This window comes from Amblyomma mixtum, chromosome 5 (assembly GCF_055824585.1).
Source record: "Amblyomma mixtum isolate Tamu chromosome 5, ASM5582458v1, whole genome shotgun sequence".
Lineage (NCBI taxonomy): Eukaryota > Metazoa > Arthropoda > Arachnida > Ixodida > Ixodidae > Amblyomma > Amblyomma mixtum.
Genome location: NC_143016.1, coordinates 49,972,504 through 49,985,038, shown reverse-complemented (window position 1 = coordinate 49,985,038; position 12,535 = coordinate 49,972,504). Strand labels below are relative to the sequence as shown.

Below are 12,535 nucleotides of genomic sequence, written 5' to 3'. Positions count from 1 at the left end.
CTGAGGTATTTAGAACCGCAAGCGTTTCTCTACAATTACAGCTCTCAGTCCGTGCATATTCTCTACAATATTCACCCTGTGGTTCTGGATAACAGCTATCGCTCAGATGCCAGTTCTCGTTCGAGTGCAGCAGATAAGTACGTCGCGTTTTGTTCATGATGTATGCAAAGTCCCATTCGATATCTGTACACTTTGCACAGTTGCATAAGGGAAGAGCAAAATGCTTGTATGCTGCTTCACATGCACAGCTGAATTTAGCCTATACTGTGGGCGCAGACTAGTGGGGTGACCTATAAAAAAAGTAGCATAAAAGACGAAGTTCCATGATAAGATAAATAAAACTGGCAATCTGCAGCTAGAATTGCATTTCTTCATACTGACAACAGCCTAAAACAAATGAAAATGGCAGGCATGAAATGCATGATATGAATACCTTTGGACGCCCAGACAGCGCTTTAGACATTTTGACGTGAATGTGTGTTGAACTTTTTGCCGTGTCAGAGCTGACAGTGCATAGCTAAGGAGGCGACAGTGAAAAAGAGGTTGAAAGAGGCGACAGTGCACAGTTAACAGGAGCTTCGCTTTGCATCATGCCTTCTCCCCTAGTCCTGGTCGGTGCGTGTGCTTTAGCTCTGTCGGTTCCATTGGCTCCGGCCGAGGCAAAGCACAACGAACAAAGTGAACACTCAGATGCTTCCGAGGTAAGTTCCGCGCGGTTCACCAGGATTCGGAAGGCCCCATTTCTGCCAAACACCGGTGTAGAGAGCTGTAAGTCCGCTTGAACTATTGCGGCAATTTGCAAGGAAAGGGCTTTCTATGCCCTGCACGTTAAGCAGTGAGTAGGCATGTTAAGAAGTACGTTAATTCACCTTAATAGGCATGTCAAGCAGTAACAGGCTGGCCATCAGACTTTTTTGTATCTCGATACGGCAATAGGCGCTGAGGAGAAAAATCAAAGTATGTCAGGCTCATCGGCACTCACAGGAACATTTCGTTGTCGTTGAAATCATAATGGCTTTTTTGTGTCAGCCCAGGTCTCTTCATCTATTTCTGAGAACTTTCGAGACACAGCTTTTATTTCGTTTATATAACCTCGAAGCTTTGTACAGTCAGTAGTGCGGGATCGTGGATTACCGTCAACGGATTTTGAATTTGTATCGAGTTTACGCAAAATAAATGGCTCTGGGTGGCGAACTATAAGTAACTCAACTATGTAAGTGGCTAGACGCGAAGAGCAAGAAAAAATCGAACAAACCAGCATACTCTCTGCAGTTAATGATTCATTTTTGTGAGCAAACGGGCTTACAGGATGAATCAAATTGCGAAGACAAACTTTAGCTGCTCCATTTAGGTGATTGTTTGTAGGTATGTGGAATTTTTGAGCTGTCTTAACAAGTGGTTTTGATGCTAAATGCTCGTGGTCCACTTTCGTAGACAACAGGAACTAGCGTCATCTGTTGGCCGCTATAGTAGAAACAATGCGTAAGTCAGGGGGCTATATTTAACTTCAAATATTTAGGAAACTAGACAGTGCAACGTCATTATTCAAGACAATCGTGATCATTATGGCCTACTTTTGATATAAAAACCTTACTAATGTAATGCTGCCTTGTTCACATTGAGTATTTTAGACCGACAAGAACTTCAGTTTAATATACTGATTATTTAAAATTACCGCGATGATGCTGAGTGTCAGGAATGCTCGCAGAAGATGTCAGCTTTGTATACACTAAAACAGTTTGTCCAGATTTACCGGGTGTGTATACGAGGCATAACTTGCTTGAGAGAGAAAGAGAGAGAGATAGAGAGCACAGTTAACATTTTTTTTCATAAAGAGAAAATTTCAGGTCAAGGCATGGGGAGAAAATAAACATTATTGAGGGATATTTGCTTTGAGCTAACGAATGCCGATAGATGCTTCTCGAAATGAAGTAGGACAGAAAGAAAAAAGTAACACCACATAGCACATACTTCAACTGACTTGAGCGCTTTATTGTGTTTTCGCATCCATCCGGGTTCATATTGCTAGCGCTGTGATCGAGTGAAACATGTGGAACCAACTAGCCTCGCGTCAGTCGTGAGCAGAGTCTGCATGCCTTGATAGCTGGAGGCCTAGTGAGCACGCCGCGCTATTTTATCGTGAGGAATATTTTTCTTTCTTTTTTTTCATAATGACAAACTACACATGAAACAAGTAATAGCGTTAACGTGCTCAAATATTAATGTTAGCCGTTTTGGTATACCAAGCTGAACTTCCTCCTAGTAAAAGCACAGCGTTTGGTACAAACCTTAACACCCTCCCGAAAACGGTTACACTGAAACACAACTATTCTAATAAAAAACCTGCAGTTGACAGGAACTAGAGCGCTATTCGATAAATCACAACTAGTTTAAGTATTTAACACTGAATACTGAGAAGATAAAGGACGATCAAGGAAAAATTGCGTCCCCTTATAGAATTTCACTTTTAGTACTTTATATCAAATAGAGCAGCTGTCGCTTTTGTTAAACATATGGTAATGGCACCCATAAAGAAGAGAAGCCATGAAATCTTTCATACGTTTGTAGAAGCCTTATATGGCACAGGGGGAAATTTGTCTTTCAGAACTAGAAGGTCGACTGTCTGTTTTAAGCAGACATGTTTCAAGAGCAGGAGGCATGTCTAAAGCTCACAAGCATCGCAAAAAACGGTACTGCATGCGTCTCCCAAACACAAGTCAACAATGTGCAAGCCCATTCCCAACGCGGAGTTCAGCTTTTGTATATAGCATTATCAGCAAAGCTCAAATCTTCATCCGCTGTTGGCTGATTTTTTTGTGAACCCGCAATTGAGTTTAAATCGCTTTAAACGATATGTAACTCATTCAGAGCCAAACGCGATCGAGTCGTTTGGAGTGAGTGAGTGAGTGAGTGAGTGAGTGAGTGAGTGAGTGAGTGAGTGAGTGAGTGAGTGAGTGAGTGAGTGAGTGAGTGAGTGAGTGAGTGAGTGAGTGAGTGAGTGAGTGGGCTCAGTCCATGGCTTCGGAGGCTTTTGCCAACCTTCTGGCGATCAGAAGGTGCGCTGGCTGGTCATGGGAGCGTGCGCTGGTCACCTTCATCTCATTCCCAAGTAAGCAAGTAACCAATTACCCAAATAATTACCCACGTAATTCAGCTGTACACTTAAAAATAGGGACAGGTGTCTCATAGCAGAGGTTACGTTGATATAACCAGCTGCAAAACTTCTCATAGGGCATATGTACAATAATAAGCGGTCCGCTATGGTAAAAATTCGGGTGCTTACGGATTGTCAAGCCGCTCGTGACCAATGACGGACCAAGTTGAAAACAATTTTTTATAAACACGCATCCACCTAGCAAGGAAATGAGTGAACAGATGCATTACCAAAGATTCATATGTACAGTAGTTCTACATATAAGATACGGCAACAGCTTTTATTTCCTGCCTCCATATGGGGCCGCCATCCATAAACACCCGGAAAGTGTTTAATGAGACAGGTCACTTTTTGAAACTGATGTTCCCAGTTACAGTTGCCAAGCAAAACATTCTGTTCATTGCCTTTCGTTGTTGTCACAGATATTCGAATCTTTTCCTTCCGCCATCGCCATTTTTGATCAAGATCTGGATGGAGATCTAGACTGCCTCAAAGCCGTTCGGACAGAATTTGACAAAGAGTCCAAGAAGGCTACCTACGTGTGGGTGCTGAAAGGAATGAATGGACAAGCAGGGTAAGCGCTAAATGATTGAGTGGAAACGGAGTTTATGCAACGTTGACTGCTGTATATAGAATTTGCGTTTATAAAATTTTCTTGCATAGAAGCTAGTCCTGAATATTATGCCCAATGTGCACTAGCAAAAGAGTGCGACAGCTGCAAATAATTTTTGAAGCAATATCACGGAACGATAATTTTATATTCTAAGCTCTACTGCCTACTGTTTGTTTTGGCAAATTTTATATAACCTACAAAATCTACAATCCGTGCCTGGATTTTTCTTTTCCGTTTCCTTTTCTTTTTGTGATTACTCGACATCATTGCACCGATGCTGTGGCTGAATGCATATAGCAAGGTTGTATCCTAAGATGGTTTACACCTTCCCCGTCAACTAATTACCGATATTCTTCATTTTCATGCGAAGCTTCATGCGTTTATAGACTGATTTGAGCCATGAAAAGTCTGCGCAGTCAAGCATCTGCATTAAAATTGGAGTCGAAGCCATTCTGTCCCGGCTATTTGCATCTCCAGAACTCCACAAATAACTGCTATCGTAATTTGTTGACATTTTGTTTGGTCACTGACGCTCCATTGTAACAACAAATGTCAGGCAAAGCATCCTTCTAAAATCACCGCTTATTTATGGCGATTTTAGGCGCTCGCTACGGTCCCTGCTTATGTGGTTTCATTGGTATTGCTAAATGGACTTCAAGAAAAGCAGGAAAGATTAGTTAATTTGGGCCACGAATGATATAGCGTGTAGTTGTCGTCTACGTAATATGATCCCCCAAATTAAGGTACAGAACAGGCGCTCCTGTAGATATAGGTGTATGCACTACCAGGAATCGCTTCCGCAGGCGCTTCTAAACAATCGGAATCATTTGAGGAAACATCCAAATCCTGTATTACACTGGTGAGCGCATTTGCTGTGTGGCATCTTTCCAATTCCGCCTGCGGCTATTTTGCTACTTTCTGGATCCTTGCTTTTTTTTATAGAATATCAGTTGCATGTAAGCGGAAAGTGGACAAGGGGGTTCATTGCCCGCTACTATATTTTTTTCCTGCAAACAAAATTTAACTTCCAGTTCAAGTGTTAAATTAATTCACAGGCCAAACTTTATGGCTTGCCTTCGAAAAATAAATGCGAACGCTCTACGAGGCGTCTCGGTAATTACGCTTTTATTGTCATTGCCATTCGTACTGTCATTTCAGGACCAATTTAACTTACCACATGAAGCCTGGAGCGACGCCAGAAAAGGTTGACTACCTTTTGGACGACTGTAAGTATTACACTCATTACCTCATTTCAAGAGTATGCAAACTATATCTTTCGCCAGGCGTCGATTGGTGGTTGTAATAAAATACAGCCTCCTTAATTAGAATAAGGCAGCGACATAAGCAACAAAAGCACGAACAAGCGGCGCCTGATATTCGTAGTGTTTTCGGTGTTGCACCTTATTAGGTTTAGGCTTGCAGCACCAAACGGCCCGACAATAACATCTTGTAATTAGTCCATTAATGTAGGACAGCCTTTATTTATAATTTCTGTGCACATTCTTTGGTATAGCACAATATTTTGAGTAAGCACCTTAAGGTAGCATGCCTTTGCTGGGCTGTGAAACATTCCTTTATTCTGAGGGTCGATGAGCTTGATCATGAGACAGTGTGTTCCAAGGCGCTATAATGTCAAGGCCTTTTTAAGGAACGAAATCAGTGATTGGGAATGGGACTTTTCTTCAAGTGTTGACTAAGAGCGCTCTGATATGTTAACTCCCCGCAGCTGACGGCCCATGGAGGACTGCTCTTTTCCCTTATTGGAACAAGGACTGCGCTGTGCTTGACATTACATACAAGGAGACCGAACGTAAGTAATGACGCTGGAATTGTACGACGCCCAACGTTTGGCACATATAGTCCTATTTTGTGCTGTCACGATGGTACCACAGTACTTAAGTGAGTTTACGCAACGCCTCCTCTAAATAGTTAAAGAAGGCGTTGGCTTACGCATCGGTCATCTTCCTAGGAAACTTTTCTAGCCACTCACTGTAAAGGCATGGTACATATTGAAATTACGGTGTGCTTGTTTACATGCGGCTCATGTCAAACGATGTACTGGTTCGCCCCACTGCAGAAAATCGAATTTCTTTATTCAAGCGCTTTAATGAGTCATTATTAAGTTGTCAGTGATGTTCAAGATAAAGTATGACAAAGTTTGAGACGGCGTTAAAACCAGAGGTTAAACATGTTTATTGGTTAGAAAGTTTTACAGGGCAACGCGCTGATGAACGCAATGATATTGTAGCAGCCCTCCAACTCTTCACGTTCACTTTTGTGTATCAACATCACAACTATATTATTGTCTTCTTCCACAACAGAGTGCACATTGTGGGTGTCGGAACAAGCGAAGGATCGCGTGCCACAGGTATGCACAGACAAGTACAAGGACATCTGCGGCTTTGGAGTGCTAGCTTACGACAAGGAGAGCTGCGGCGGCGAAATATAGAATGCTCTTGAACCTTGCAAGCCCGCAAGACCCCGGCGATGACATTTCGCTGATATTTCACTGTGTGGTTTGACACATTCAATGAAAATAAAGGTTGTGGTAAGACTGGCTGGGGCGTCGTATTTAAACGGATAGAGGAAAAATTCACAATGAAGTGAATTTTACAAATGCGTTGATCTCGGTCCTTCCATCTGAGCCTTTGAGTGAGGGTAAAATAATGCTGTGAGGAACCTGTGAGGACTCTTTTTGCGTCAGCACTACAGCCGAAGCTCTCCCTGGGACACCCTAGAGCAACACATGTTGTCGGACTAGTGGTTATATTCTCAGCAGAACCGGAAGGTCTTCATCAACTGGCTAACTCTAGAGAGGAAACAGGAACATCGATACGCACGAAAAACTTTTTAGAGGGTGAACATCTCCGAAAACAACTAGCATCTTGGCGTATGTACAAAAGGATGCAATTAGCTATTCAAAAGTGTAACCGTCCGACTAAGTACAGAGAAAAACAACTAGATTATGAAGCCTCGAGTGGTGGTGTTTTCTTTAACTGCTTTTTTCGAAGCATTACCTCAAAAATATGCTTCAATCTTATACGTCAGAACCGAGGCTGAATAGCATATTAACCCAATCATCCCCCAAAAGTGTTTGTAAATAACATTTTACAAAAGGCACTCTGGGTAGAATATCTGAAAACGATGTCTCTTTAGCATTTTCAGCTAATCGATCAACAAAACATCTTTTTAAACAAAATATGAGGCGACGGGTCCCGGAAATACTCGCGGCATATGCAGCATGCCCAACGCTCAAGTTTATACATGAAAGTTATCCTCTGAGAAGAAATTGGAAATGCTACTTTAGTGTGTTATTTCTTCCATTGGTCAGTTTGTGTGAGCCTTAATGCCTTATTTGGGGGAAGTGCCCTCTTGAAACGTTCATCCTAACTCAACGAAATAGATGGCTCAACCCTCTAGCCATGCACTGCTGTTGAGTCATTCTTGTCCACAGCGCACCAGCGACTCAATTCCCTGCCTAAAATTCGACTCCTCATCGCAGCTTCCAGCGTTTAGAAGCATCGCTTGTTCTGAAATAGAGCCGCGCAGACCAGCCAGCAAAGTGGATGCAAGAACGAAGCGATGAAACCGTGGACTACTTTCTAGTTTCCGTTTTTGTTGCACCTTTCACATTGCTCGAGTGCTCGTGTGAAGGGTGACGCGCACTGTACATGGGTGGTTAATACACTGTGGCGCAAAAATATTAAGTGAACCTCGTGAAGCGAGAATATTTGTAAAATTGGGAGAGTTGGAAATTCTTTTTGATGATATTATGTGGACAAATTTTGCGAACATTTTAGGGGGCGCACACAAGAAGTGCATGAGAAAAATCTGAACAATGCTTCTTCGCTTTTAAATTACTGTGATCGCACAGACAATGGTTGAGGGCCAATATATGAGAGAAAACAGATATTTTGTCGCGCCGTTCTCGACAGTGTACGTGAGATATGATGCAGGCTTTTTAAGTCGCCTCGCGTGCTAAATGTGCAAGCCAGCCATCACTCGCGCACTACTAGTAAGGTTCTCTTTAGCGTAATGCAACCACATCTGGAACGGCAAAGGATGCAAAAAACAGAGGCTCAGGCCACATTTCAATAATTTATTTCTCCTTGAACGCCGAACAAGGACGTCTTCTTAATAGCGATGCGCTCTACGGCACCTGATAAGAGATAAGAGATAATTAAAGAATGGGAACGACTTTTCTCCGCCATACTACCCCTAACAGCTGGGGCTGTAGTCGAGACAGGATCTTGCGGAGTTTTTCCAGTGTATCGCGATGGTACATGCCGACCCGACAAGGCGCTTTCACAGTAACGTGCCCAATTATGGGCGACTTTTTTCTAGCACAGCTGGCCTGCACTTCCAAAGGCGGCTGTTTATTTGCGCTAAGTCTGTCCTGGCTTTCACTGTTTATTAAAATTTCCATCGTAAATGGAAAGCCTGCAACACAATGCTTATTTGCCGCCATTGCAGTTTGTTGTTGTTTACAATAAAACTATCCACCAGGCATAAACAATATGAGCGTTAAACCCTAATATCCAAAAGATTAAATTCCGAACAGTACACCCATAACTGGCACACCACGAGACATACTGCAGGCAATGCAGTTCTGTCATTTGAAAAAAATATATAACTTTGTATTAGTGGCCAATAAAGGGCGCACTCAGTCACTGCAATTCCTGTGCTGTAACTAGCAATATACAGCGAAGCTTCGTGAACTTCACCCAGCTTAATGCAACTCCTTGTGTGCGAGCGGGAGGTAGCTGGGTACCTTGCAGGGTTTAAAAACGATGCTTTTCTCGCAGGGCCAAGATAATTATTGTGAGACTCGATGCTACAAGATGGTATGTTTTAAACGCCTTCTGAACGCGGTGGGTGAACATTCCCTGAATCAATTACAGTTGAACGTTGTTGTGATGAAGTCGAGGGGGCCCGCGATTGCTTACTTATAGCCGTAGGTTCGTTTCAGCCCGAGTTGACCAACGTTCTAAGGGGAATGGTCATTACTTCGTTATATCCTTTATTTTGTTGAAAACCACTTTGTTATAACGAGGTTTGGCCGTATTACAATTAAAAAGAATGCGTTATTGTGGCTCTTTTGTAAGACGAAACGAAAGTAATAGACCGCCTGGAGTCGTATGGCGCCCAGTTGTGTTATCCTGTGATCGAACGACAGCGCCCAGCTGTATCTTTTTGTAGGAACGAAAGTTTGTAATGAAGTTCACCTATATCAAACTTGCGTATGTTGTAAGCCTAGTGAGTGTCTAATGGATGCAAAAATGACTGTAAAGATAAGTTAATTTAATTCAAAGATAATGTATACGATCTCACCGTGTCGTGCTGGCAATGGTCTGTAGGCTAGATTGGTCGCTCCATTAATGATTTCCTTCGAGAACAGAAGCGTAAACAACAAAGACGGAACGAACAAGACGGGCTGCATGTACTACTTGAAATCACATGCAAACTTTAATGTAAACCACCCTGCCGCTAGTGCTTTCTAAAGCAGGTGGAAAGCCAACAAGCGTTTTCGTTGCCTACCCCTATATCCTTTCGGTCAAGAGAAAAGATTACCTTCCGGGTCACGTCATGAAGAAATGCGCTGAACAAGTGTTAATTATATACATTCCAAAAGTATATGCGAAATACTGTACCATGTAGCACGCTCTGGGCAATTACATTTTTATTCTGATTGCAATTTGTACTGTCGTTTCAGGACCAACATTACTTAACATTTGAAGCCTGCTACGACGCCGGAAAAGGCTGACTACCCTTTGAACGACTGTAAGCCTTACGTTAGAACCACTCACTTTTAAAACGAGTGCGCACTCGATTTTCAACTTTTGCAGGGTGTCAGTGGGCGATGGCTCAGAATATGCCGCCTGCTTACATAGAATAAGGCGCAACATGGACATCATGAACAACTGAATGGCGAACACTAACTCCTCGTGTCATTCTTTCACTCTTCGATGTCATGCCTTATTCTAATTAAGCATGTGGCACAGCCGACCGATCGGCATGCCAAGCTCAAACAAATTGCAGACTTCGCATAAACAGTTCTTTTTGTTTAATAGCATATGGATGTAGAACATTTTTAAACTGTGTGCCGACGATACCTGCTCGTTGTTTCAACGGCTCTGTGCTCCTGCATTTTGCGTGTCACGAACGACAATTCCGCCTCCGGACATTTGAAATCGGCTCGCATGCTCCATCGAGTTCAAGGGTGGTTTTACTAGCCGAAATCCGTTCCACGACAGAGCGATTTGTGGCCAGTTGCACGCAGTGACAGCGCCACAAAACGCCCTACCAGAGCTCCACCTGGCCTAATTAACCCCGTGACGCCTCCCAGCAGTCCGTCCGAGCAGGTTTGAATTGATCCGCTTGGACATTTTTCCAAACCTGCAAATGGCAATCGCTGGATCGTGGTAAGTGCTGATCACCTTACACGTTATTGTGAAACGGCTAGCCTACCATCGGTTTCCACTCATCAAATGTCGGTATTCCTCCTGAGCAGTGTCCTCTTAAGGCATGGACCGCCGCTAATGCTAACTAGTGTCCTAGGCTGCCAATTCACTGCCTATATCGTTCAAGAGCTGCTACGTTGGTGCATGGTTACCTACGGCCGGGTCCTCAAAGCCATATAACGAACAGACTACAGTCTGATGGTGCGCAGAAACCGTAACTCACCAACAAGCTCGCCATGTATGTGCACTCTGATCATAAAAACTGGGACACCATATTTTCCTTCATAACATATGCCTCAAATAGTGCCACTCATGAAACGACCGGATATACTGCATTCTACTTCTGTTACGCTAGCCTGCCGTGCTACGCCCTGTACACCATCCTACCCTTTTCTACCAGTGACAAGATTTGTACCACTGAGATCCTGTCTTTGGCTGAAGACGCTCGTCGGATTGCTGGCTGCGATCCATTGCTTCGCAAGTGCGCTTCAAGGAGAGGTACGATAGCCACCGAAAACATATTATCTGCGCACGGTTGATATGGCCTGGCTTTGGTGCCAAGTCAGGCGCTGCGGCTTACACCAAAAGCTACAGGTCCACTACCATGGCCCTTACGTGGTTGTGGCCCGAATTAGTGGCATCGCATATCAGATTGCGTGCTTCACCTAAACTGGGCACCGTATCGGGAAAACGCAACTATCACGTGTCACTCGTTTGAAGACATGCCACTCTCGGGACATAACTCGCCTGGCCTGTTTCGGCTGCAAGAAAAAAAAAATGCCACGGACGAGCGAAGACAAGAGAGTAGAAGAGAGAAAGAGGCGGAAGTTGGGTCGCCTGGACGCTATCGGGAGCTGTCTTGGTACGCCTGGTACGTATGGCGTTTAACGTCCTTGAGTAAAGGTTTCGCGTCTGTACATATATTTTCTGGGCACATTTATGACGCAGCACCACGCTTTTCAGAGATTACATTAAGGCAGCATGCCTGGGCCGGGCTGCGAAACATTCCTTTACTCTAAGGGTCGATGAGCTTAAGCATGACACACTGTTTTCAAAGTCGCTATAATAATATGGCCTGTTCCAACGGCCAGAGCAGTGACTGGGAATGCAACTGTTCATGAGGATTGATATAAAAACGTTCTCATTTTCAACTCCTTACAGCTGACGGCCCCTGGAGGACTGTCAATTTCCTCTACTCGGATTACAAATACTGCGTCGTGTTTGACATTCCGTACAAGAATACAGAACGTAAGTAACGACACTGTAGTTGTACGACGCTCAACATTTGACACGTATCGCCATGTTTTGCGCGGTCATGACCTTAGTACCGCGCTTTATTTTGCTTACGCCGCAGCTGTCCTTTATGTAGCCGCTTACTGAACAAGCATGCTATGTTGAAAAATAGGGCGTACGTGCTGTCACGTGCATCATTCCACTTTATTTTAAGATTCACACGAATGGAGAAAGTATAATGCCCTAGTATTACTCGATAACGAGGCTTAATAAGGTTTGCAGGGACGTAACAAAGAATAAAATCGTTGCAACGAAAGAAACTAAGTGAAAACTGATGGTTAAATGCGTTTATAGTTTGAAGGTTTGCTAAGGCAAAGTATTGGCGCGCAAAATTAAATTTCAAGAAAAATCAATCTGTGTACGTCCACTGATGTGTGCGAACATCATACATATAGTATTATTTTATTTCGCAACAGAGTTCGGGTTGTGGGTGTCCCCCCAATTCACGGATGACGTGCCACAGAAGTGCACAAACAAGTTCCAGGAGATCTGTGACTTCGGAGTCCTAGCTTACGACAAGGACAGCGCTGCGGTGGTATATAGAAAGTGATTACGCCTTGCAAGATTACGGTGCCCCATGGATGACTTTTGTTTGACATCTGAATCTGCTGAATTACCGCAAAGAAAGGAAGTGGTGGAACTGATTTCGACGTCTGGGTAATTGCGTTCACTGAACAAATTTCACCGGACTGAAATGTGTAAAGGCGGTTACGTAAGTGCCTCACTATGGCTCGTTGAGAAGAGGTGAAACAATATAGCGAGGAGCCTCGGCAGAAAATACGGCCCTGAGATTGGCTGACTCTGCGCCTATTGAGCAAAACAACGGAGCGCGTGTTGAGCAAAACAAATCGTTGTAGAAAGGGAAGGAAAGAGTTCTTAGCAGAAACGTGAGAAAACACTCGGGTAACTCGAGAAGGGAAACGAAAAGATCGAAATGCCGGACTAATTCCAGTGCGTTCGCACAATCTGGTTCTCTAGCGAAAGAGCCGCTATGTAACCTGGCGAAGATGGAAG

General features: G+C 43.7%; 1 protein-coding gene across 1 annotated transcript; it reads left to right on the top strand.

Moving 5' to 3' along the window:
* The first annotated feature begins 590 nt into the window (after positions 1-590).
* On the top strand, positions 591-12,071 carry LOC149342101 (uncharacterized). Its single transcript, XM_089546749.1, has 5 exons — positions 591-701; positions 3,577-3,728; positions 4,926-4,993; positions 11,390-11,476; positions 11,938-12,071. The coding sequence occupies exons 1-5, from the start codon at positions 591-593 to the stop codon at positions 12,069-12,071; spliced, it is 552 nt and encodes a 183-aa protein (XP_089402875.1).
* The last annotated feature ends 464 nt before the right edge of the window (positions 12,072-12,535 follow it).